A 27,393-nucleotide genomic window follows, 5' to 3' on the forward strand; every position below is an offset into this window, starting at 1 on the left:
TACATTGACACCACCTGCTGCAAGATGATCTTGTAGGTCTTTGGAGGTGGTCTGTGGATTGTTTTTGAACATTTTCACCATCCTTCGCCTTTGCCTCTGCAATATTTCTCTTGGCCTGCCACTTCTGGCCATAACAAGAACTGTGCCTGTAAGCCTTCCATTTCCTCACTATGTTCCTCACAGTGGAAACTGACAGCTGAAATCTCTGAGATAGCTTTTTGTAGCCTTCCCCTAAACCATAATGCTAAACAATCTTTGTTTTCAGGTCATTTGAGAGTTGTTTTGAAGTCCCCATGTCGCCACTCTTCTGAGGAGAGTCAAAGAGAAGAACAACTTGAAATTGGCCACCTTAAATACCTTTTCTAATAATTGGATGCACCTGTCTATGAAGTTCAATGCTAAACGAGCTCATAAAACCAATGTTGTGTTCCAATAAATCAGTGTTAAGTAGTTACAGGTATTCAAATTAATAAAATGACAAGGGTGCCCACACTTTTGCACAGCCTATTTTCTGTGAAGACAGAGTAAATTATTATGCAGCCTCAGAGGGGTGCCCAAACTTTTTCATACAACTGTATTTGCCCTGGTCCTAGCAACATCTCTTTCTTTAAGAAGATTTCCCCTCTCTGGGGTAAACCAGGGATAGTTTCTCTCTTTAACCCTGAATCTACGAAAAGGAGAATATTTGTCAATTCAACCCCACAAACCATTATAAAAAATACATCTAGGCCATCTGTACATCATCAAAGAGAGAAACTATGGTCCAATCAAAATGAGACAAATCATGAAGGAAAGCTTGCTCATGGAAGTGTTTGAAATGTCATTTAACCAGAAGTGGAGGCTTACTCTCTGGGAGTTTGGCGTTTCTAATAGCTGCAAAAGCACAATGATCGCTCAAGTCATTTGCAAAAACGCCAATATCAGCATAATTATGGGGGGCACTTAACAAAATGAAGAAAATGCTATTTGCAGCTCACAAATGCAGCTCTGATTGGGGATCTAAATTGTGACTGGTTAACCTCATCATCAGACAGCCTTAAAAAAAATTCTGTTTCCCTAACACAGTTAATTAATAGTCCGACTCAGCCCAACACTAAACAACCCACAAGATACTCCCTTCTTGACTTAATGTGACAATTTTTTCAACTGTATAATGGTCAGAGGATTTATTAGTTATTAGTATAACTTGTTGCAACCACATACAAACTTGATAACACTGATAAAAAAAATATGACATTTTAAAATAAAAGCCTCTATTAGAAAACTACTGTATGTTTATTCATTATGGCAAAGTTAGATTCTTTGTTGAAATCCTCGGTTCTAGTAACACCACTGTTGTATCTGTCCAATAACACTCCAATCCATTCCAAATAGAAGACATTTTTTATTTCTCTTCAACCAAACAACATTACAAGTCAGCCACATTCAAAGTTTTCATGATATAAAATCTTTAACTAAATTACTCTTATCCTGGAACGAAGACATGAATTAAACAAGAGAAAACGCTTATCAATAAATGTCCACCAGGGGATGTATCAGAAGGATATTAAAAGTATTCTCTTTAAACATAACTTATTTAAGGTAGCCTATACCCTTCATAGTGTAGTAAACTAAATCTTTTTGTTGAAAGGATATATATTCATACCTGAATTGATATTATAATAAACCTTTATGGTGTAATGCCCACAAAATACACTTTGAGGTAGATCTCCTCATTGTTGCATAACCCCCTCTTAAAAGGGTACATTATGTTCTTTGTGGGTGCTGCCTGCTTGACATGACTGTGCAGTCACGTGTGTACAAATTTCCACATGTGTGTTGGCGGCCTTCAACCTGTGCTCAATAGACTCCATTTGCCAGGCAAATGAGCCTCAGCAATGACCTGGCAGATTCTTGAGCCTCTTCCATAGCATCAGCATCTCATTGGGACTCCGTCTGTGAACGAGCAGAACAGATTTGTAAGCACAGGGATTGCCCCTATCTGCTTCTGGGAGATCAAATGTCAAAAAACCTGGATGATGGCTGGGTGACAACCCCAGTCTGTGAAGGCACATTCCCAGATACACATCATCGATTGGAAAGAGGCGAACTCTTTCAGACACCTTTTTCAATCGTAATGCAAGTGAGACAGAATACACCACCCCTCCTCCTCCTGCATATGGTGGGTAACCGCCTTTGTAGAAACTTCCTGGTATGTAATATTTGGTTGATGGTTCACGGTTTGGCATTGCATTATTTATTACATCACCTACAAACAAATTCATGTCAGTATCATTTGAAAAGGCTCTCCACAGGATATGCTCCTCCCACTGCACGTGAAGATAATCCAGAAGAGCACTTGTTCGAACAAAGACATCATCATCCCCTTTAAACACAAAGGTAGCTGTAGGGCAGTATTGCTGAAGCCAGTGCCAGAACAACAGGTCCTTTAAGGTCAAGTTAAAGAAAGTGTCCCTGAAATCCCACTGTAGGATATCCCCATATCTTCGATTCTCAAGCTCCAACAGATTTGTGAGGTCTGGATGAGGACCTGTACTAGAGTCCTGCCTTCCAAGCAGAAACAAAGTGCGCACTAATCCACCTTTTTTTTTGGATTCCCCACTCACTAGACCACTGCGTCCCCACGTTTCCCGAATGGCCTGCCTATTTTCAAAGTTTCCCATCTGAGATTTGATGGCCATGACGAGCATGGGAGAATCCAGACTACTGTTCTTTCTACACAAACCAGGCTGATTGATAAGGAGGGGATACTCCCTGCAGTGCATTGATCTGATAAATGCTCTCATTTGTTCTGGAAAGCTGTCTAAACCATGTACACGAGGGACTGAACACGGTGCCATGCAATCAGAAAGACATTCATCTTCAATTTTTGATATGAGCTTAGCCTTTGGATTTCTCATCATCCCAGTTGTGTTTCCTAGCAATATTGGATTATGCAGACGGTCCCAAGCATGCTGCATCTGGTTCCACAGTGCACTGTCCTCCAAGCGAAGGTTCCAGAAAGGGTGAAGTGGGTGAGAGGCCAATGCAGAGGAGTTAGCAGAAATCCCAGGGGCAACATAATGGATGGTTATTTTTGGAGGAGTGTAGGAGATGGTGACAAATATGGACACCATGATGTAAACCAGAAGATGGCCAGTCATCATGCATGGCAGCAGGCACATACACAGCAGCCTGCTGTTGCATTTGCAGCATTTGCCCATATCCTTGAGTGAACAAGTCAGTCACACACCTGCAGACACACAAAAAGTTAACACAAATGGAGAGTCATTTGTTTCATAATCATGATAGATGAAACTATTAACATTTTCCTCCTCACCAAATTCAGTGGATCTACTGAGGAGATCTCCAAAGCTAAAACTGCAGGCTACCCTCTGGAGTTTCTGTCTCCCTGGTGATGGCCCAGTGAGGGTTATTATCTCTTCTTGTCTACACACTTTAGAGCATCATCCAGCACTTACCTGCCATAGGCCCGTAGCCCCTGTAGACAAAATGTGGAACAAGTGATATGGAATAAATTGCATCAAGTCACTCTTTCCTTTCTTTTCCAATCTTAAAAGTTGAGTACACACAGGTATTATTTCTGCATTTAGCTTCAAAGGTGGATGACAGTACAACCGTTTTTTATTCATTAAGTCTCACTGCATGAAAAATAATACATGTTCAAGTCGGAGGGTAGCCTAAAACCACTAAGACTATAAAATGCACAACATAAACTTGTAATAATTAGTTTTGCACTCATTATTTCAACTGTTTGCCTAACCCATACCGATTTAGGAAATTACAGAAAGACCCAGCGTAATTACTTACAGGTGTGGGTCCTTATGTTGGTCAAGCCGACTGAGATGAAAAGGCAGTGTCTTCTGGTATCAATTTTTTTCTTTTTAGTGTTTTCATCCGGCTCGTATAGGCTGGTTATAACGTGGCAGGTCTCCAGTGCATCATTTTCGTCCATAACGATGAAGGATAACGAGAAGCATCCTACAAATCTGAAACAAGCCTTACAAAGCAGTCACCGCAGCTGAGCAACAGGTCTCAGGTGACTTTACGCACAGAGCGTGCGCACTGCAGAGACTGCAAGGTACGATATGGAAAATAGTATGCTCACAGACTTCACCTACTGGTTAGGCTGCAGATGGATTTAATCTGGAAAATAGCTTCATCAAGTAGTTTGACAACGGACGAGCCTTGATTTGCATTCACGAGCTGCGGATGCATGGGCTATGTTTCCATATTTGCATGATGTGGCACAATGGTCCTTGAATAGTTGAATGAACAGGAGCAATTTGGTCGTTTACCTCAAAGTGGCTATGAATTATCATTTCATCTCCTATTCAATAACACAATTACTTTGTTTTAAACAACGAAATATGCCTTAAGTAAATATAAAAATGAACCATGCCTGTGCTTCTATGAGGTGGCCTAAAACAAATGTAAAGTATTTATATCTAAGGGAGTAAGAATAACGTGGATCCCATTCAAGACAAAGTTTCCCACATAATCTGTCATTTTAAAGAATAGCCAATGTTAGGTGACAACTTCAACAGTCATCAGAGCGCTGCAGCACTTTATTGTACAGTTTATTGTGACCATATTTATTTATAACGACAGATGTATTTGTCATCATAGTTTTATTATTTCATTATTATTATTATTATTTTTACTATTAATTTTATTTTTATCATTATTATCTAGACCATTGTTTTAACATGTATTTATTTATCTTATTTATTTATTGTGTTCATCTGATGTTATAAACGCTACCTTATTTTTAACTTTTATTTCCACTCTTACTTATTTTATTAATTTTACTGTGTTGATTTTATTTTATTTGTTAAAGGCCCTGTGAGGAGTTTTGAAATGGCTGAGAAACAGACTGAAAATGATACTGATGCCTCTTTATAACCTTCAATAGCAAACAAGTCCATCAGCAGCAACACTGGCACCTTCTCTGTTGTAATTTTTAATGCCTGAAACCGCCCTGGGGGGGTAGGTGTCAGACCAGATGATGAACATCTCACTTCAGAAACAGCCTTTATTTGACTGTTTTCATGGAAAATAATCACATTGCCTGATAAAGTTGACTGTTGAACACAACAGGATGAGGCTTTAGTTGAAAACACTACTTTTGCATGTATAGGACAAGAGATAAGAGGTATCACTTTGTCCACAAGGGGGGCGCCAGAATCGATACATAACAAAAGTTCCTCACAGCACCTTTAAGTATTTCTTTCTTTTTTCTCTTTTTTTAAATCATGCCTTCTATAATTTTACCATTGCTGTTGTTTTCTGACTGTCTGTTACTCTGTGAAGCACTTTGGGCTACATGTTTTTATGTATGAAAGGTGCTATATAAGTAAATAAAGTTGAGTTGAGTTGAGTTGAGTTTTATGTGCTGAAAATTGGGCATTTTCAATACTTGGTAATGACATGATGGTGCATTGATTTAATTGCAGGTAATGGGAAAACAGGAAAGCACTTACAAATGCAATATTCTCTTTTATTCTTCTATATGCCAATCTATTCTATGACATCATCTTTGTCTGGGATTTATTTTATTCAGTTGAATCTAATTCAATTTACGAGCCACCTTTTATGGGACATTTCTCAACAAACCCCCCCCCCCCCCACTTACTAAGATCCCTGACATACCTTCGTATGACGGACATAACTTCAAGCCAACAAAACAAACGTCTAGCAACAGGATATAAGCTGAATGCTGGCCTCTGGCTGAACGCCGGCCTTCAGCCAATAGCACGACAGAGAAGGCGGGACATGACGGTGTCAAGTTGCCTATGCTGTTAGCGACACAAGTTAGGTTGAGCTTTGAATGAGGGGCCATCATCCCGGTGGCTCGAAGGTGGAAAACACAGTTTAAGTCCCTCTGACTGCATTCAAAATGAACAAACGGACTTTTCTGACTGGGACACGAGAAACTGTGAAGCGTTCTTTCGTATGTTTGTGAGGTAAGTGTGTTTTGGTCGTGTAAGGGGGTTTGATTTGTAAGCGACTAAACATGCAACAGACATGTTTATTGTGATACATATTAGCAAGCTTGCTAGCGGATTTTTTTCGTCCTCTTTCTTTGGGATGTAAGCTGAGTAGAAGGCAAGAGGGGACAGTTATTCCGCCACTAAAGAATAGGCTATTTTCACAATAGAACTACCAATGACAACTAGCCGGGAGTGTTATTTGCAGTCGGTGGCCTGTTAAAGTCTTCATTCACTGGTTACTGAGTCAGAGTCGTGGTTAGTAGCGTTAGCCTATTCTAGACATCGCTCGTGCTTCTGTGTATTTGTGTGGTTCAGAAGAACTAACCCAAGCGTACCTGTATAAACACAACGTGCACACATGCCGTTGTTTGTGCCACCCTAAAGGCCCTAGCACTTATGGTCAACACTACCACGAGACAAACACAGTGAGGTTACCTGGACACCTAATGACCATTGTGCTTCTTCCATTAAGACTTCTTTCTTGTTTAGTTTGAAAGGCTCCAGAACGCTGCAAGATTCATCAAATCAGCTGTTATTGTTTGACATTATCATTATTCCAACCCTTGTCCCTTTCTGGTGTTAAAGCCTGCTCCAAGTATGTTGACAAGTGTGTATGTAGTGCATGCTGGCCATGATGAACAGATTGCTACTATGGGTAACATCAATCAACTGCAAGTACTAAGATTAAGGCCCTTGTTAAATGATCTCAAGAATATTCTTCCCTTTTATCTAAAAACCATTCATACTCTTGCTCTATTAATGAGCAGTCCAACAGTTAAGGAAATTAATTCTGAGAAGGAGCTTGGACTTTTATTGTACAATGACGAGGACAGCTACCCCTTTCTTTTCTTGAAGTTGAGTGGAGAACTCTACAATAAAGGTTCCAATTTGGAGAAAAAACAACATTATATATATATATACTCTTAAATAGAGGATCTAATTTGTATAGAAAATAACTCGACTCGACTCAACTTTATTTATTTATATAGCACCCTTCATACATAAAAACATGTAGCCCAAAGTGCTTCACAGAGTAACAGACAGTCAGAAAACAACAGCAATGGTAAAATTATAAAAGGCATGATTAAAAAAGAAATACTTGAAATAGAAAATCAACACAGTAAAATTAATAAAATAAGAAAGAGTGGAAAGAAAAGGTAAAAATAAGGTAGAGTTAACGAGATCAGATGAACACAAAATAAATAAGATAAATAAATACATGTTAAAACAATGGTTTAGATTTAAAAAAGAATAATAATACAAATACAAATAATAATAAAAATAATAATGATAATGCAATGTATAAATACATACATACATTATATATATATATATATATATATATATATATATATATATATATATATATATATATATAAAAATGTGTATATATACATGTTTAAATGTATTTATTTTACACATGTTTAAAAACACACACACACTCACACATATACATCACATACATAATTAACACACATATAGGTCAGGGACATATAAGGATTTTCAACAGGCCAATTTTAAAATACAAAAAATTTGAATATCTATAGCAATTGTCCAAACATTAAGAATGTTATGTAAACATAAATTGATAATTACAATTTTAAATCAAGTGATTTGGGTGTTTTTTCATCTAGATTTATTGGCCCTGGCCTTGAAAAAAGTTGTGTGGTGCGACTGTGATTCATTTAAAAAAACAAAATTAATCTCCTTAATATGCTTTACTTTTTTTCCCACACATTCTGAGGTATATTACGTGTTTAGTAATTAAGTATCTGCATTTCTTTTAAGTTTTTGTAAATAATGATCTCATATTTTTCCTGTATAATTTCAGACGCCTTCCTAAATGCAGTTAACACAGACTTATTTCTCCTGTAAATTGCACAAAACTGATCAGGATTTAAAAAACATTCCATTCACTAAAGCATACTGTATCCCTGATTAGTATATCAGCTACAGATATTAGATATTTAGTTCAGAATTTAATACAGTTGTTGCTATTATTAGTCACAACACGTGATGAGTGGTCGCTCTGAATGGCATGAAGACCTCATATCATTAAAACATTATTAAAAGAAATCAATAGACAAAACATTCAATGCAATAAAAATGGATTTAAAACAGAGTTGATTAAAATGTCACACTTTAAATCAACACAGATATTTCATGAACATTTTCTTTTTTTTTTTAAATCTCATTAACATTTAGAAGTCCAGTGCACATTCACAGGCTTTTTTAAAGTGGAAAAAATGCAGTCGAACAGAAAATGAGGGCATCACGCCCTTGACCCTTATGTCTCCTGATGAACATGCATACAAATCAATCAATCAATCCAATCAATCAATCAATCAATCAATCAATCAATCAATCAATCAATCAATCAATCAATCAATCAATCAATCAATCAATCAAATTTTTAAGCAGACATTTTTGTGACGACACAAAATTCAAAAATGTTAAATGATAAATGTTACACATTTAACATTTAAAATGTTAAATGTGTGTCAACATTTAACATTTTATAAGCAGGTGGCATACAGGCTGTAGAACCAACTAATCATGCAGCTTTAGTCAATGGTTTGAAGTTGTGGGAGGGTGTGTGGTACCATCACTAGTGTATTACTACAGTGATGTTCATGGTGGACAGATAACACCAGGGTTATGCTAGCTATGATAACTTAAACAGCTTTGTAGCTGTGGGACAGAAAATGTGGGTGTCACGTAGAGCTGGGCGATTTTGAAAAATATGTTATCACAATAACTTTTTTGAAATCTGTCGACATCGCTAATTATCATGATAAATGTTAAATCATTATTTCATTTATACTTAAAGGTAGATTTTTGCTCCTGATTGAAAGTTGAAGACGGTCTTTCAGCTTGTATCTGGGTTTAGTTTTCTGATTAGCATCTTGAATCCCACGTTTTTTACAGATCTAACAGGAAGCAGGTCTTTAGTGTAAGATGAGATTTTTGTGAGTTTGTAGATTCTTATTTTTCTCAGCTTTTGATCATTTGCATGATTTGATTTAAATTTACAACAAAGATATTACATTTTATACTGTGTACAGTTTAGTAGAGTAGTGTTTACTAAGGGTTATGGGAGGAGTCATCGTTTCCTACGGTGCAGTGAATGCATCACGGTTATTCAGTGTTCAGTTGTACTGCGGTTGCGGTGGACATTAAACATGTCTGAAATGCACAGGAGAAGTTTTGCTCTTCTTTTCCCTACATCTTGAAAGTATATCTAACGAGGTGTTCTGAGTTTAGGGCATATAACAATTATTTTTGGTGATGACTAATCTATTGATTATTTTTTCGATTAGTTGATTAGTTATTTGGCTCAATTATTTGAGGGGTGCATGAGCCTCTCCTCATCACAAACTCATCCACACGCCTTTGCTTAGCACAACTTAAACAGAAGGAACAAAACAGAGTATTGTTGTTTATTGTTTCATTTTACTATCTTAAGGCTGTATATGTATATCATGTTTCATAACAGTGCAGTAAGTTAAACAAGTTATCACTGATTTCTTACTGCGTATAAATATTAGGGATACACCGAAATGAAAATTCTTTGCCGAAACATATTAAGACATCTACAGGTGCTTTATTTTACTCTTTGAGATTTGTGAAGTTACTACAGCTGACAACATGCTGCTTCCTGTTATAGCCCTTTCAAAATAAAGTTTTTTGGACCACATAACATTAGGGGACATTTATTGTGAAGGGTTCTTTAGGAACGTAATGTTTATCTTCGAAGTAACTTAACTCTGATAGCGGCGGACGTCGGGAGTTAAAATTAGGGATGCATGATAACTGTTTTTTCCACCGATACCGATAACCGATAACTTCCTGCTTCTCCAAACCAACACCGATAACCGATATCAGTTTTTTAATAGTCTATACTCACCTGACGGAAAGAAAGGCTAGGCGAGTGTGCAAAGATGAATTCAACATCATGGTTCTGCCTTTGACCTAAACAAATTATGTATCTGATATTACTATTAGGGCTGCAACAAACGATTATTTTTGGTGTCGACTAATCTATCGATTATATTTTCGATTAGTCGATTAGTCACGATTATTTGGCTTAAGTATTTTGGACTGCTTCAGTCTGCACACCTGTGAAATTCAACTTATTTACAAAGCAAATTTAAATAATGACACGTGAAACATGTACTTGTAACATAGTAAATATATTTTTAAGATAACATATCATTGTGATCACAATGAAAGGAAAAAATAAAACATAATACAAACTTAAAGTGCAAGCTGTCACTAAATCATGTGCAAAAAAGTAACTCAAAATAGCAGCTGTTAACCTGCCTTGCAGCTTAAGATCAACTAAAGTATAGCTTTCTTTGACAGTGACTGTTATGTCCATAAAAGTAAAAAAAAAGCCCATCCTATTTCAAAACTTGGTTGGTCTTCAAGTCCAAAAGGTCAAATAACCCTTCATGTAAACAAACCACAAAAACAAAAAACTTCCAGCCCAAGTGACTGAACATATATGTCACAGTTTATAATTTGGTTAAATTGAAGTGCAGGAACGTTAACATATCAACATGCTCAGGTGTCAGGCTGGCTCTCTTCTTTGAGGTAATGTTTCCCGCTGCTGAGAAGAGGCGCTCAGATGGTGTTGAAGTAGCTGGTATGCACAAGAATGACTTGGCTAGTGATGCAAGTGTTGGATACCTCGCCTCATTTGACTTCCACCAAGATAGAGGACTCTCCGTCTTTGAGAGAGGCTGCTCTCCAAAGTACATCAGCACCTGTCAGGGAACAGCAGATGAAAATTAGCATTGTGACCAAGGCTGGCATGTTACAATTAATTTGAAATATAAACAAACAAGGTCTATTCTTGTTCAAATAAATAAATACATCTTACCTCATTTGTGACAGCTTGGTTGTCAGCATCCTGTTCATTCTCACTGTCAGTGTCTGTTGAGGAGTCACACCCAAGCAGTGTATCAAGAGCTGAAACAGCTGAGGCAATGGCTTGGTCATTTTCACTGGCATGTTGTTTCCTCACAGTGCCTTGCATGGATTGTAGTGCCAGAGTTTGGACTTTCCTCTGAACACCAAACCTCTCCTCTGGTGTCAGGAATTTCAGTTTCCTGAATCGTGGGTCTAATGCAGTTGCGATGATCTGGCTGCTTGGGTTATCACTTGTGACTGTGACCTCTGTAGACCAGCGTGCAGTGATCTCATCTGAAGCAGCTGTCTGAAAGGCCTGCACAGGAGCTGTATCGTAAGTGGTTTGAGTGGACTTCAAAAGCCCTCTGACCAGAGGAGGCAGGGCAGATACTGTCACGTAGCTTTCACCACTCAAGTAGACTGTAGCACATTCAAAGGCCTGAAGAGCTTTAGCTAGCTCCTCTAGCAGGGCCCACTGGTCTGCTTTCAGGTCGAGGTATCTTTTCCCACTTTGTGTTACTGTTGGGTCAGACAGTGTCGCAGTCAGTGGCCATCTCTGTTCCAGCAGACGAGTGACCATGTAAAAGGTACTGTTCCACCTAGTAGAGACATCTTGGACAAGTTTATGCTCTGGGGTCCCCATCTGTTTTTGTTTGGTTTTCAGCTTGGTTGCAGCTAGTTCACTTTTTCTGAAGTGCTCCACAAGACACCTCGCAGCTCCAAGTGCTTTTGTGATCTGAGGCTGTTTCAGAGCATGATTGATCACCAGTTGCAAAGTGTGGCCTGCGCAGCGGATTGACATCCACCCATGCTTTTCTTGTAAAATGTTTGCTGCCAGGACAATATTACTGCCATTATCATGGACTATCGCCACAATCTTGCTTGGAGAGATCTCAAACCTTGCCACAGCCTGCTCAATCCATGCAGCAATGTTGGGTCCAGTGTGTCGTTCTTCCAGGGGCATGGTTGTAAGGCAGAGGGTCGTGAGCTCCCAGTCATCACTTATAAAGTGACAAGTGATGCCAAGATATGCCTCTGTGGCGACACTGGTCCAGGCATCAGCTGTCAGGGCAATCTTGTTCTTAGTTAGTTTCAGAGTATCTTTCATGTTTCCAACAGTAGCTCCGTACTTTCCCTCCATGAGTTTAGTGAAGTAAGTTCTGGATGGCAAGATGTAGCTAGGATGGAAGGTCTGGATCATGTGCTTGAAGCCATCATCCTCAACCATGGATAGTGGTCTCATGTCCTTGACAATCATGTTGAGGATGCTCTCTGTTAAGACCTCAGCCATTTGAGGGGTGCATGAACCTCTCCTCATCACAAACTCATCCACACGCCTTTGCTTGGCACAACTAGAATAGAAGGAACAAAACAGAGTAATGTTGTTATTGTATTATTTTAAGGCTATATATATATATATATATATCATGTTTTATATGTTAAACAAATTATCACTGATTTCTTACTGCGTAAATATCTTAAATTAATAGTAATCTGACTCAAAACAGACAAAATGAACCGATTTTTACAACTTAGAATGAACGCTAGTATTAACAGAAACAGAAAAGAGACAAGTAAAGACAAGCCACGCTAGCTTCCGCTTAGCACGCAACAACTACGGTATTCCGACAGATAGCGTATGCCACAAAATTCATCATAACGTTAAGTATTTATATTTAAGGCAGCTGATTAAAGCATAAAGTAAACAGTAATCGGAAATGAAGATGTACGAGCTATCAACGTAACTCGCTTACTCACCCATTTGCGGTATTTGAAGACACCATGGCTCCAGGATGTTTGCGTTTAAGGTGTTCGTGCATTGCCGTAGTGCTGCCATGGAATGAGAGATGCACTTCACATAGGGTGCACTTAACCTGTTTCGCTGCTTTGTTCTGGATAAAACTTTCCCAAACTTTGGAAATTTTGGGTCGGGGTTTTCGAGCCTCATCGTCTGTGCGTTCCGCCATAGTTAATGTCTTCTTCTTCTCTGTCTCGATACAGAATGTAAACGGTGGGGGCGATACTGCCCCCTGCACTTTTGGTTATGCACTGCAGCTACAAATGAACATGTACCGGCCGGCCAGGCATGTGATTTTTCATACAATTAAACAATTAACAACATTAGTATGACGCGTCGACGCTACATTTTCCGCATCGACGATTTTTTATAGTCGACGTAATCGATTATGTCGACTAATCGTTGCAGCCCTAATTACTATAGCTGTAATCACAACAACAACAGTTCAGTCTCCCAAAAAAATTTTTATTTATTAGTTTAAAAAAAAACGAATGCATCAGTCAATACAAAAAATAAAGTGCTTTAGTCAATTCAAAATTCTAAGTTTTTACAAAACAACAGTGTCAGTGCAATAAAGTCCTGGAAAGAGCATCACATGTGCAGCAGCAGAAAATGTTATTCCTGTCTGTCCTGGTCCTCTTTGCCTGCAGCTCATCTGTGGTACCTGAGTGAGGAGCAAAGGCTTTTAACGTTTTTTAAATGCCAAAAGATATAAATCCCTGAATAACAACTGTGATTGAGGATTAAACTTTACCCCAAGATTAGTTCTCTTTTATTGTCATTCACTTTATTTAGCCAATTCATTTCCATGTTCTATTACTGACAGATAATGAGCAGCTCCACTCTCATTTCACATTTCAAACAGCAGCATTATTAGAATCAGATTTTTGTACAGCCCCCATCAAATCTTGTAGATGCCCCCAACTTTTTAATACAGAAAAAAATATTTTATTTCTCTTACCCTTTGAGCCATGATCATCCTGGCTGCTCTCACTCTTCTCCCGCAGCCTTTCTGTTACTTTGGTTCGGTAGCATTAGCCGCAGCAGATTCAGCCTCTTCGTTTTCCTTCCATACACCGTCGTAGCGATGATTAAACTTTAGGTGACTTATGAGGTTTGATGTGTTGTATGTCACGCTCCTTTTCCCTCCTCTCTGAACTTCAGCTGAACATTTATTGCAAATTGCAATCGCGTTGTCTTTGTCGCAGGTAGTAATGAAAGCCCAAACTGGTGATGGAGGCGCCATGTTTACCTGCAGGCGCAGTAGTGTGACGTTATGATCGCGACAACAGCATGCAGCCGTATTTATACAGTCTGTGCATGCAGCACAGGCAAGACGAGAGGGACTGTAATCAGAGCAGTCTTGGTTTATTTGAGTCGGCTCTTGTTATCGTAAATTTTTTTCAATATCAGACTTATCGGTGTGACGTCATTTTTCCCAATATCGAACCGATAATTATCGAAACCGATATTTACCGTGCATCCCTACTTAAAATATGTACAGTTGTTCATTTAGCTTCAAGTGACAGCTACTGACATCGACTCTACACATTTTGGACTTTAGAAAACAGAGTGTTAACACACTTTGAAGCAGGTAGAGCCGTGGTAACAGATGAAAATCTCTGCATCCATGCTGCAGCTGATAAGTGTCTCTGCTCTGAACACTGCTCTGCTCTGTCACAGGGTAACACAGAGAGGAGGGGGGTCTGATCTATGTTGTTGTCTGTCACATATCACTCTGCTATGCTGCTATGTTTACCTGACACTTCACTTCTATCACACATACACATAGCTGGCCTAGTTAGCAGTGTGTCACCACGGCATTCTGTTTCGGCTGTGTTGTTATATCAGTTATTGTTATTATTATTATTATTATTATTATTATTATTATTATTGTTATTGTTGTTGTTTCGGTGATAAAAGTGTTTCGGCCGAAAACATTAATAATAACAATAATATGACGAGTCGACACTACATTTTCTGCGTCAACAAATTTTTGTAGTCGATGTAATCAATTGTGTCGACTAATTGTTGCAGCCCTAATTATAGCCCTATAGAATAATGTGTCTGAAGAAAACTCAAAACCTACCAGCTCAAAGCAGAGTCGCTGTTGTTCTTTCAGCTGTGTACATTTCGCCCCAAACATCTCTAAGCCCGCCCACGTCTTACCCTGCGACTTGATTGGCTGTTCAATACCGCCTTCTTCTTCTTCTTCTTTTTCTATTTAATGTTGGGTGGAAACTAGCGTTTAAGGAACATCCCTTTTTAGTGGTTGGGTGGTATAATTACAGGTTTAGATATATCAAATATTTATTGAACATTTGTTATATATATTTATATTGAGAATATAAAAACATTTTGAATTTTTTTGAATTTTAACATTGTATAGCCAGGTGGCACAAAGGCTGTAGAAACAACTAATCATGCAGCTTTGGTTAATGGTTTGAAGTTGTTGGAGGGTGTGTGGTACCATCACTGCCAATTGAGCATATAACAGTGATGTTCATGGTGGAAAGATAACAGCAGGGTTATGCTAGCAATGGTAACTATAACAGCTTTGATGCTGAACAGACAACTGTTTATCAGTTTGAACAAGTGGCCATAAATACTCATGAGTTCAGAGGAGATTGTTATGCTGTGAGTTGTAAATCAGACTTTTCATCTTACTGATTGTTGTACTCTTTGAGTTGACAATTGTTGACACTTGCTTTTTCTTCTTCCCTCTCTGTCTCTTAGGTTTCTCTGGATGCACTCCACTCTGGTCCCTGTGTTTATTATTTTGATATTTGCCAAGACCTCTATCAATGCCTTAGTTCTGTCCTGATATTAATTTCAACAACACATACATATATTTTGTGTGTTTTGTCGGTTCTCCAAAAACGACAGCTCGTGTCACCCTCCTTCCCCTTTCCCTTTTCTCTACGTCCACTTAAGAGGGTCGTTAAAAACATATTTAGGCAACACATACAAGCACAGGCTACCATGTCCTCCATCCTTCCCTTCACCCCCCCTGTAGTGAAACGCCTCCTGGGCTGGAAGAAGACTCCAGCAGGGAGTGGAGGAGCAGGGGGAGGAATAGGGGAGCAGAATGGAGGGGGACAGGAGGAAAAGTGGTGTGAAAAAGCTGTGAAGAGCTTGGTGAAGAAGCTGAAGAAGACTGGGCAGCTGGATGAGCTAGAGAAAGCCATCAGCATGCAGAACAGCAACACAAAGTGTGTCACCATACCAAGGTGAGATGAAGACACACACACACACACACACACACACGCACACACACACACACACACACACACACACACACACACACACACACACACACACACAGTATTCCTCATTTCATGTCTTTCTGATCTTTTGCATAAATCTGTAAGGTAAGGCTTTTTAAAAGTTCCAAAAGGCAGTGCCAGATGCTTTAAAACGTTCCATTATGTTATTTTTATGTTAAAAAGAAAAAAGTGCTTCCTCCTATCTGCTCTGTGTGTCCCTGCTCTGCCCCCTGTCACAGACAATACACCACCAATTCTCCTCATTCACAGGCCAGCCATACTGAGGTCTGCTAGGTAGTTTTAGCATCTAATAAGGACACAATATTAATTTATATTGCAGACAACAGAGAGCAGAGGAGAGAGACAATAATATAACCTTGTCCCAAGTTTTCACACCAAACTCAATTACGATTTTGAATCATTTTTTTTCCCTTCTTGAAATAAATTACAAATGACAAATACAATCTGGAATTAGAATCTGTACCAAGAACAAATTTGATAAGAGCCCTGAATGTATTACTGGGATATATGACCTAAAAATCATATCTCTGACTTTTTAACACCAAATTCAATAACGATTTTCCATAACCCCCCCCCCCTTGATATAAGCTGCAAATGACAAAGAAATACTTAAAACACATTTTTAGCCCCTGTGAGATTAGCTAACATTTGTCATCAGGGAGGTTAGCTGTTTGGAGGAAGGCACTTTGTAGAGCCCAATTGTCATTGATAAAATGCACTGTGAAATTAACCTAAGGCTGTTTGGTTAAGGCTGATTTATACTTCTGCGTTGAATCGACGGCGTAGCCTACGCCGTAGGTCCGCGTAGCTCCCGTACCTACGCAGAGGCCTACGCACGTAGCTGACGTGCACCTCCTCCAAAATGTAACTACGCGTAAAGCCGACGCGGACCGCAAGCCCTGTGATTGGTCCGCTCGACGGCTTTGTCTTTCCCGCATTCACAGCACTTCCGGGATCCCGGACATCGGCCAGACATCGGTCACACATCGGCCGTGTATTTCATCTCCTCCTCTCTATTCTTCATGTAATCATGTCTGTATGATAAACAGCAAAATGTATCAGCTGTAGATTAACAGAACACGCTCTGAATCGATGTGGAAAAGTAAACAGAGATCGTAGCTGGACCGGAAGCAGGCGACCGGCTATCAGAGAGACCACACTGCCCTCAGGCGTAACGGAGGAGAATTGCTGCGCGACACGGACACATCGACGCACAAGTATGTGGGGCTCTTGTCCGCGTCAGCCCCTGCTGCGTAGGGGAGACGCAGAAGTATAAATCAGCCTTTAGACCGGACCAAATTTCTGATGGAGTGGAATAAAAAAAAACATCTCCTCCATGTCTCTAGCGATCTTTTCACATGTGCACTTGGCATATTGCAACTTCAGCTAAATACTTGTGGATGAGTGGCGCATACCATGGGTCTATAGTTTTAAGCGTGTGAATAAACATAGGCTTTAACACTTTGTATATGGGCAGCACGTCTTTAGTGATATGCAGCACAACTGGATCAGTAACCTCCACTGGCTTGCAGAAAGTATTTGTTGTGCAACAACAGGGTCACTTCCCTAATGTGTTGTGACATAGCAGCAGAAGTGAAACCAGATCGGAGGAAACGGATGTCCAACATATGATGTCTGGCACCTTTAAGTTGAGCTTCTGTAGAATTCCTCAAATCTTATCCATGTATTCCCAGTCATATTTTTGCTCTCTTTTCACCAGTTGGTGCAAGTGGCGCAATCCTGATGCACCTAAGTTCAATCAATCAATCAATCAATCAATCTTTATTTCTACAGCGCCAAATCACAAAAAACGTTATCTCAAGACGTTTTTAAAGACATAGCTGGTCTAGACCATACTCTTTGTAAAGTTATTAACAAAGACCCAACATCAAGACAGGATAAGATCCAGTCCCCTCTTACTGACAGTTCTCGATCGTATCTCATCTTAATCCACCATGAGCATTAGGGGTGTCCAGATCCGATATTGATATCAGATATCGGACCGATATTGATATCGGATATCGGTCCGATATCATCAAAAATCCAGTATCCGATTTTATCGGCCTGCATCTAAAATCTTCGATATAAGCACTCAGATATAAGCAGTCCATTGCAGACTCCGCTCCAGCACTTCTATCCAGCAGCGCCCAGATCCAGAATGCAGAGCCCACGTGATCACAACAACAGCCTGTGCTATGAGTAGAAGTGATGTCGGCCGTGTGGCAGTGTTTTTCATTTAAGTCTGAAAAGGCGTTGCAGCTGTGGTGGCACAGAGCCAGGGAAGTTTAATATGACCAACCTCAACGCTCATTTGAAGCAGCATCACAAAAAAACAGCATGAAAATTTTCCCAAGCTATCTCTGTGAGGCCACTATTGAATGTAAGAACAATCCTTTACATTACTGGAGAGCAGGCTGAGTTATTATCAGTGTTAGCTTGGTCCTGCAGCAGGTGTGCTTTATGAACCAGCTCTCCCTGCCTCCATGCATCTGTCTCCTCTTCATTGATGATTTTTACCCCCCAGTGTGTGTTAGTGACAAAGACACAACCGGGGAACGTCTCTTTAATATTTGACGTTTGCAGATTTTGCCGCTCTCCCCGTAAAAAGCTCTGCGTCTAGAGCTTGATTTAATCCAGTTTGGGGATACATCAGACACATTTAGTAAGTTTGGATCAACTCCTTGTCATCAAAGATGCAGATGCATTTCAGTGTGAGTGCCATGAACTGTCTGTCCAGTGCCTCTGCTGCTGCGAGGTACATTCAGGGACCGTCGTAAAAGTGCAATACAGTCCTTCTTTTGTGTCCATGGCAATTTTATTTGAATCAAGAGAATCAAAATATCTTCATATCAAGAATTTTTTCTTTTTACTTTTTAGAAGTGAGAGGCTGAATCATTTAACTTCAGATATTACAAAAGTGTTTTATTTATTGTTCTCTGTATGAGTAATATCACTTGATCAAGCCTTTTCTAACATTCCATACTACAAAATAAGTAATAAAAGTATGTCTGATTCGATATTGGCCAAAACTCAAGGCTGCAATATCGGTATCGTATCAGAAGTGAAAAAGTCGGGACACCCCTAATGAGTATTGCACCGCTGAAACAAGTCCAAACTTTAACAGGCAGAAACCTTGAGCAGAACCAGACTCATGTTAGACAGCCATCTGCCTCGACCAAGTAAAGTTGAGGTCTCCTCCCACTTGTCTTCTCTATTCTGCCCTGTTATCATTGCTGTATGATAAACAGCAACATGCTTCAGCTGTAAGTTAACATAATACGTTCTGTATCGCAGTGAATAAGCAAACAGAGAACATAGTGGGGCCTAAAACAGGCGACTCGACTATCAGAGAGACCACACTGCCCTCAAGCGTTTTAGTGGAGTATTGCTGCACGACCCGTACACATCGACGCAGAAGTATGTTCACATTTTCTCTCCATTTAAAAAAACAATCCTGTCCACACCAGAGGTGTTTGGGGATATTTCTCCATCCACACGACAATGCAGAAACGGTTGAAAGAGCCTGCGTAAGCATGCCAAGCCAGTAAGTGGTGAGAATGTGTTAACAGTCTGCCGTAGCAGAACATCGTGCGCCTGTGTGAGTGCCTCCTTGAGGGGTAAGCGGTAATTGTAAACAGCCTTCTCTAAATTGTGCACAGAGTGGATATTTAAAACTATTGAGTGAAATGTATTAATTTGCCTTCACGCTGCAGTATTTGATGAAGAACAAGTGATGGAGTGGTTCCTTCTAAACATACAATTAAGCGTAACAGTTCTGAGCAAACATAAACAAACCGGCAGCTTACCACAGTGGTGGGTGTGTACTACAAATAAACAACAATTGCTTTTTGAACCAGGAGAATTTCTCCTCATGGTTGGAACCTCCACTTTTGACAAGCTGGTCTCTTACCTTTACATATTGCTGTAGGAGATTTTTGGTTGTTGAGTGACACTGCTTGGTAGAGCCGTTAAAGCCCTCCTAGATCATGAGCTGACTCACAAATTAGTAAACTTCTGTATTTTTGCAAGTGGTGGCCAGCACTTGACTAATATGCTCGTTTGATGGGGCATTTGACCGCCTCGCTGCTCCAACTGTCAACTGGGGACTTTCACACAAAATGTTTCTCTTGCAAATGCCTTTAGTTTTTCATTAAAGGCATATGTAAGGAGTATATTTTATATAGATTTTAGTGAAAGAAACAGGGAGAGAGTGGGGGAATGACATGCAGGAAAGGGGCTGCAGGCTGTAATCAAACCCGGGCCGCCCGCTAAATTAAGGTTAAATCCACGCCCAAGTAATCCTATTTAATTCTTCTCCCTTCTTGATCAACTTTTATTATGAAACATCAGTGATAGAATTTTGTGCCTGCAGAATGCGTCTGTCATTCTCAATTCCAATACCAGCCACAAATCAGTTCAACTCAAGTTGATAGCAATTCTAACTTGCTCTGAGACAATTCAGCCGGCTAGCTTGATTTTAAATGCTTCCCTGTACTCCTCTTGTGAAGGAAATAAATGTATAAAGTGGGTTAAAAAGGAAGAGAGCCTAACAAGTTCAGAAGTAGAACCATATGTGAAGTGTCTGATGTCAGGCCACTCTCTGTGACCTCCCCTCTGAGAAGGAAGAGGGACTAAATTATAGCTTCTGAAGTAGAAATGAACAGTTGATGGTGGTTTGACTTTTGCTTGATAACTGAAGCCGCCTATTTTAGATTATTTAGGCTTGCTCTTCTTGTTTTCACTTTATTGCCACAGGTCACAATTAATCCAGGTTTTTATAATGGCAGGAGAAACCTGATCATCAGACAGTAGAGAATGTTTTTAAGTATGTTTGATTTGAATCAGTCTGAACTTTTCACAGGTTTATAATGGCTTAAAAAGTTGTATGACAGGGGGCAACTCAGCCATCAAGAGACGTCAAGAGACATCTTTCTGACCGCTGAGAGCAATTTTACTCTACTTGTCACATTCACCCATTCATCATCACAGTACACAGGTTCAGCTCTTAAGCTTTAAAAGACAGACATTTTTAGAGATTGTACTGGTGGCATTTTTTTTTAAAGATATCAAGGCATGGATTTTCTTCTGGTGATGATCTTCAAAGGACTTTTACAACTCTGTTTCATATTAGTTGGAACTCTGGGTAAAGTGTAAAAGAGAGAGTGAGAGAGAGAGAGAGATAGGGACTCTGGAGTCCGGCACGTCCATAGCAGTTGGAGTCCAGAACGTCCACAGCAGCAGGCCTTCTACGGCAGAGTTAAAGTAAACGATAGGGAGCTTGAGAGATAAGATCCCAGTGTGTCAATGTGCTAGTTCCCCCTAGGAACAATCTAAGCCTATTGCAGACTGCACTGACAATAGTGCAACAGTTCAAGAATAAGGTTTCCCAACATAATAATGGAAAGAATTAGGGAATTTAATTATCTTCAGTACAGAATATTTCTAACAGAGAATCTAATAAAGTATCTTTACCCATGGGACTCGACTTACAACCAGTATTGTAAGGCTATGTTGTTTGAGCGGTCATGTATCACTGCATTAAGAACAGACATGATTTCCAAAACCATAATTTGTGAAATCCCCTCATCTTTGCATAGACAGATTCAGGTTACATAAACCAGGTCAATGATCAGCAGATTTTGGAGCAACATATGTTACTAAATAACCCTAACCCTTACTAACATTCTGCACATATAGTCAGCTAGTCATCACCAGAGTTACTAGTCAGTTAAATTCCTTTAATTGTTAGTATTTGTATCATTGCTGGCCATAAATGCCAGTCAACCTTTCAGTCTAATCTGTAACGCAGCCAACCTCCTCTAGCAAGGGCTGTGTTACAAGTGGTGCAACTATTTAAGGAGTCTGATAAGTGTTGATGTTGTACAGATAGTTCTGGCAGTTTCTTTGCTCTGATCAGACCACATAATCTTTTCCACCCCTCACTAAGAGACAGTGAAAATTAGTTTCAGAGAGCAAGTTTAGAGGGATGTTTAATTTTTGTTCTCAGTCATACACACCACTTGTTCATGAAACCGATTTGTATCTGTTTTTCCTTTTGTTGTCTCAACACATCTTGTGTAGTCTTTTGAATACCTTTGGATTCAAATGTATGTATCATTATGCATGCTGTTTCACGTGTTGCTTTACATCAGGCATGTCCAAAGTACGGCCCGGGGGCCAATTGTGGCCCAAGGTCCATGTATTTATGGCCCCAAGCTTCCATCTTAAAGCTCCTGTGAGGAGTTTTTGAGTGGTTATGAAACAGGCTGAAATCAACAACCATGCCTCTTCATGACCCTCAAAATCAATCAAAACCATTAGAAAATATTTTTAAAGCCTGAAACATCTCTGAGGGGGTAGGTGTCAGACGAGGTGATCAACAGCACATCAAAGAAAAACCCTTTTAGTACTTTTTCTGCAGCAAATATTCTAAATGAGTGAAATATTTGACTATTTGGTGCATAAAAATTGTTCAGAACTCAGGAAAATATATTTAGTTCTTGAAATGTTGTCTTCTGGTCAGAAAAGTCTTAAAATCAACATGAAAAAGAAGTGTGATGAAATCCAGATTGTAATCCTGCCATAGGAAAATAATGAGACAAGATTTTTCCCACATTGCCTGACCCTAATGAAAAACATTTTCCTCCAGAAGAAGATAAAGTTTGCTCATGTTTACATGGCTTGTGGAGAACTGACGACTCCCTAGTTACTGTTTCATTGAGGACATTTTTTAAATAATTGTTATTAGATAGATATTTCATACATAACTTTTATGATTCCTAAGTCACAGTATAGGAGCCACTGGCCCTGAGGTATTCTCACAACATTATATGTGGCCCTCTTTGAAAAAAGTTTGGACGCCCCTGCTTTACATCATACTTCTTATATCATAGAAATAAAATACAGAAATGTCCATCACATAAAAACTGTGTTGGGCCTGATGTCACTTTAATCCTTTCAAAACTAGTGGAATAATCAGTGATGCTCTTCAGATCTTTTAATGGTGTATACAGTCTCATTTAAAAGAAGTCATTTAGTTAGTGTCATTGGTGTCAACCTTTTTTCAAGTTTTAATCGGCTGCCACAATTCATTGGCATATTTATATTGTGTCATCAGATCATCCCTCTGTGAAACCACAGCTTTGTCACCTGTTTTTCTTTTGTTAAATGTTCTAGTATTTACTTCCTTCACCCCATTAAAAACATACAGTATATGTTTTTGATTTCAACCTGCCAGTTTGGAATGAAACACCTCATTATAACCATCTTTTCGTTTTCATTTTTACATCTTTTGCATTTGTCCTTTGTGTATGCATGTGTGTGTGTGTTTTTGTGTGTGTATGATTGGGTTTCTATAGCAATTGCTCAGATCTATGGGGTCTAGGCTCAGGCCACACGATAGAGCAGTGGGATTCCGCAGGCATGTATGGATACCCCGACCAGAGCAGGTGAATATACTCACACACTCAAACATAGCGAGTTGCTGTACTTCTCCTCTTTTCTTTACACACTATGCAGTACAAATGGTAATGTCCATGTGTTGTATCAATTTTCATCATGTTTCTGTAAACAACAGTATCACTTGGCTGATCTGTTTGGCCATTTCTTTTCATTCGTTACTTTCTATGATGTAGTGGCATCTCATACAGCATTATTATCGCTGTTAGCACAACAATGCTTTACATAGTACAACCAAATCACAAAACAAGGGGAGCTCAATAGCCAAAAATCTATTAATGTGGTGAAATGACTGATACTTGAAGGAGAGTATTACACTTAGAATTCTGAGCAATCTTCTTTTTTTTTTACTTCAATGAGTACAATAAAATAACACTTTGCCTTGAGACATTGTAGCAACCTGTACTGCACTGGTGCATAATATTCTGCCTTCCCTCCAACACTTTTTCTTTTTCTTTTATAATAAACGGCCCAACCAAAAATAAACAAAGAACTGTCTAATTCAAGCAATTCAGTTTATAGTTTCTATTCAAGCGCTGGGCATATCAGTAAGCTATTAGCTGTCCTTTCACTCATCCTGCTCAGGTCACTGGATGGACGTCTTCAGGTGTCCCATCGTAAGGGCCTGCCTCACGTCATCTACTGCCGCCTGTGGAGATGGCCAGACCTTCACAGTCACCATGAGCTAAGGGCCATTGAGGCCTGCCAGTATGCGTTCAACCTCAAAAAGGATGAAGTGTGTGTCAATCCGTACCATTACCAGAGAGTGGAGACACCCGGTAGTTATTTTCTTGAGATTACATGTGTGTGTTTGTTTCTTTGAAATACATTGTGCTCTGAAGTTCAAGATCTTCAAGGTGCTTTCTAATGAGTCTATTATTGGAGTAGCTACAGTAATGGGCAGTTCTGTTTTTACTTTTAATTTTGCCACTTTGTGTAATGATGTTATTGTTTATGTTTTGTATGTGTACAAAGAGCAAGATGTTTGATTTTTGTAGCAAATCATATTTGTCTCCGGTAGTGACAATTCATCTCTTTCCAGTGCTGCCTCCAGTGTTGGTTCCACGGCACACAGAGATTCTGACAGAGCTTCCACCTCTAGATGACTTTACAAACTCAATCCCTGAAAACACTAACTTTCCTGCAGGCATCGACCCTCCCAATAACTATATACCAGGTTAGTATGAAGGTCAGATATTGTTCTCATTTTTTCATTCCTACTCATTTGGGTAGGAAATAACATAAATGAATGAAGGGAAGTAATGAATTAATCAACCAGTCTTTATTTGTATAGTGCCAAATCCCAACAAACGTTATCTCAAGACACTTTTACAAACACAGCAGGTCCCAACATCAGACAGGACACAAACAGTCCCCGCTTACTGACAGGACTTGATCTTTTCTCATCTTAATCCACCATGAGCATTGCACCTTGCAGTATTTAGCTAGTTACAGCTGCAAGGAAAAACGTCCTTTTAACAGGCAGAAACCTCGAGCAGAACTAGACTCATGTCAGACAGCCATCTGCCTTGGGTGAGAGATAGGATGCCCGTTTGTAAATGTGCTAGTTCCCCCTAGGAACAGTCTAAGCCTATAGCAGCATAACTAAGAGCTGGTCCAAGCCTGAGCCGGCGCTCACTATAGGCTTTATCAAAAAGGAAAAACTTCCTTTTAACAGGCAGAAACCTCGAGCAGAACTAGACTCATGTCAGACAGCCATCTGCCTTGGGTGAGAGATAGGATGCCCGTTTGTAAATGTGCTAGTTCCCCCTAGGAACAGTCTCAGCCTATAGCAGCATAACTAAGAGCTGGTCCAAGCCTGAGCCAGCGCTCACTATAGGCTTTATCAAAAAGGAAAAACTTCCTTTAACAGGCAGAAACCTCAAGCAGAACTAGACTCAAGTTAGACAGCCATCTGCCTCGAACAAGTTGGGGTTGGAAAGAGGGATAGAGGAGAATAACAGGGTGATAATAGTCATGAGACACACTGTGTTCCCCACTGTGAACTGCACAGTGAGGAACGATGATCCATTAGTGGCTACCTAACTGCATTATGCTCATAAAGTGTAATCCAGTTACACTAGGCTCTTAATTTCCATGTGTCGGAAACTATCCCTCTCTCTTTCTCTTAGTTTGTACAGGACACTCTGTTACTTTCTTACGAGCCCTCACTTTATCAAATTAAGATTCCATCAGAAATTAAAAATCCATTGCATTCTGTGCTGTAGTAACCAGAATTGGAAGTCATATTACACAAAACTACATATAAACTACATATAGGCCAATTATATTTAGACTACAGCTCTAGAAATTCTTCAGAATTGAAATAATGCTAAAATAGGCATTATTGTTTTTGATTAAATGTTGTAGGCGCCATATGTAATTTTTAAGTGGTTCAGTTATTATTTAATTTATTGAAAAGGACAATGAACATCAGTCAACATATGAGCAATATGCTTTTTTTTTTTTTTTGATTTGATTTGATGACTTTATTTCGAACATGTAAAAGTAAAAAAAAATACAATTAAAAAAAAAAGCAGAAAAGAAGAAAGAGTTATACAAACATAAAATAAAAAGAAACAGTTTTACAAAAGAAACAAAATCAATATTAGCAAGCAGTGAAACAATTTACTCTACATGTACGAAAAGGAGTAGGAAGAAGTTTAAAACTTATCTAATCCTACCCCCTCTATTCACTATTTTCTGCCGTTATATGAGTGCAGTCCCACATGTCAAATCTTCATCTATTATCTTCATATTTATGCTAACAAACAAAAGTAAACCCCTCGTGATTATATACACTCGTCTTCCTCCTTGTACCTTATTAAAATCATTTCTTTGTACTTCTTCTTGAATTGAATTATGTTCAGACATTGCTTTAGTTCCATACTGAGACTGTTCCATAGTTTAACACCACAGACTGAAATACAAAAGCTTTTCCTTGTGGTCCGAACACTCATCATCTTTAATCTCAACTTCCCTCTGAAGTTATAACCCCCCTCTCTTTCAAAGAATAATCTTTGAATATTTCCTTGATGACAATATTCCAGATTTAGCCCAATAGCTGCCTAATAGTTGCCTGTTGAATAATAAGAAGACATGTAGATACAAGACAGCACACTTAGGTGTTGTGTCCACTGCCACCGTGCCTCCATGTCGTCTTATTACCTATAAGGGTTCCTTATTAATGTAGATGCTTCTTTGTGTTTTTTAAAATGTATTCTTATTGCATTCTTTTTTGTTTGTGTGACAGAGACTCCCCCGCCGGGCTACATCAGTGAAGATGGAGAGACCAGCGACCAGCAGATGAATCAAAGTATGGAAATGGGAAGACTTGTTGAGTGTTGTGCTAGTGTTGGCAGAAAAAGACACACCACGAACGGAAGGAGGAGTTTTCTGACAACTTAAAACCATTCTCAATGCCACTCATTATTTTCTTGTGCTGACAAACATACAGCTCTAAACATAAACACTTCAATATGTCTGTTTTGTTTGTTTTATCCAAGGCTCACCAGCAGAAATGTCACCAAGTACCCTGTCACCTGTCAGTCATGGCCTGGGTAAGACTGCTTTATTTGTAGTTGTCTGTTAGTGCTGGATGGATACATGTTAAATTATGTAAATCTAATGTCCCCTCCATTACTTCTTTTCAGACCTTCAACCAGTCACCTACAGTGAGCCTGCTTTCTGGTGCTCAATAGCCTACTACGAGCTAAACCAGCGGGTTGGGGAAACATTCCACGCCTCACAGCCATCCCTGACGGTCGACGGGTTCACTGACCCCTCCAACTCAGAACGCTTCTGTCTGGGGCTTCTCAGCAATGTTAACAGGAACGCAACTGTTGAAATGACAAGAAGACATATAGGTACAAGACTTCAAACTTATCAGTTATTTCTTTAAGTTTAGATTAAAATTGATCTTTATTTGTAGAGAAGGAGGCAT

General features: G+C 39.3%; 3 protein-coding genes across 6 annotated transcripts in view; 1 reads left to right on the plus strand and 2 right to left on the minus strand.

The window, feature by feature from the left end:
* Positions 1-1,401: 1,401 nt before the first annotated feature.
* Positions 1,402-4,053, minus strand: LOC117831280 (N-acetyllactosaminide beta-1,3-N-acetylglucosaminyltransferase 2). Of its 4 annotated transcripts, none has more exons than XM_034709905.1 (3): positions 3,811-4,053; positions 3,462-3,481; positions 1,402-3,232 (listed from the first exon to the last, which is right to left on the minus strand). In XM_034709905.1, exon 3 carries the CDS (start codon positions 3,201-3,203, stop codon positions 1,872-1,874), a length of 1,332 nt encoding a protein of 443 aa, XP_034565796.1. In that variant the 5' UTR covers positions 3,204-3,232; positions 3,462-3,481; positions 3,811-4,053; the 3' UTR covers positions 1,402-1,871. The 4 variants fall into 4 exon arrangements, with proteins under 4 accessions (XP_034565796.1, XP_034565794.1, XP_034565797.1 ...); XM_034709903.1 differs by having other exon boundaries at positions 3,320-3,481; XM_034709906.1 differs by lacking the exon at positions 3,462-3,481.
* Positions 4,054-5,753: 1,700 nt separating this feature from the next.
* smad2 (SMAD family member 2) overlaps positions 5,754-27,393 on the plus strand; it is a 34,208-nt gene continuing 12,568 nt past the window's right edge. The window contains exons 1-8 of the mRNA XM_034709620.1: positions 5,754-5,966; positions 15,442-15,935; positions 23,351-23,440; positions 24,036-24,229; positions 24,493-24,627; positions 26,704-26,766; positions 26,957-27,010; positions 27,104-27,316. Of these exons, the coding sequence (XP_034565511.1) occupies positions 15,688-15,935; positions 23,351-23,440; positions 24,036-24,229; positions 24,493-24,627; positions 26,704-26,766; positions 26,957-27,010; positions 27,104-27,316 (997 nt within the window). The 5' untranslated portion in view covers positions 5,754-5,966; positions 15,442-15,687. The remainder of the gene's footprint in view (positions 5,967-15,441; positions 15,936-23,350; positions 23,441-24,035; positions 24,230-24,492; positions 24,628-26,703; positions 26,767-26,956; positions 27,011-27,103; positions 27,317-27,393) is intronic.
* Positions 10,171-13,096, minus strand: LOC117831108 (zinc finger BED domain-containing protein 1-like). Its single transcript, XM_034709618.1, has 3 exons — positions 12,666-13,096; positions 10,879-12,259; positions 10,171-10,762 (listed from the first exon to the last, which is right to left on the minus strand). The coding sequence occupies exons 1-3, from the start codon at positions 12,872-12,874 to the stop codon at positions 10,511-10,513; spliced, it is 1,842 nt and encodes a 613-aa protein (XP_034565509.1). The 5' UTR covers positions 12,875-13,096; the 3' UTR covers positions 10,171-10,510.

Source organism: Notolabrus celidotus, chromosome 19 (assembly GCF_009762535.1).
Source record: "Notolabrus celidotus isolate fNotCel1 chromosome 19, fNotCel1.pri, whole genome shotgun sequence".
Classification (NCBI taxonomy): domain Eukaryota; kingdom Metazoa; phylum Chordata; class Actinopteri; order Labriformes; family Labridae; genus Notolabrus; species Notolabrus celidotus.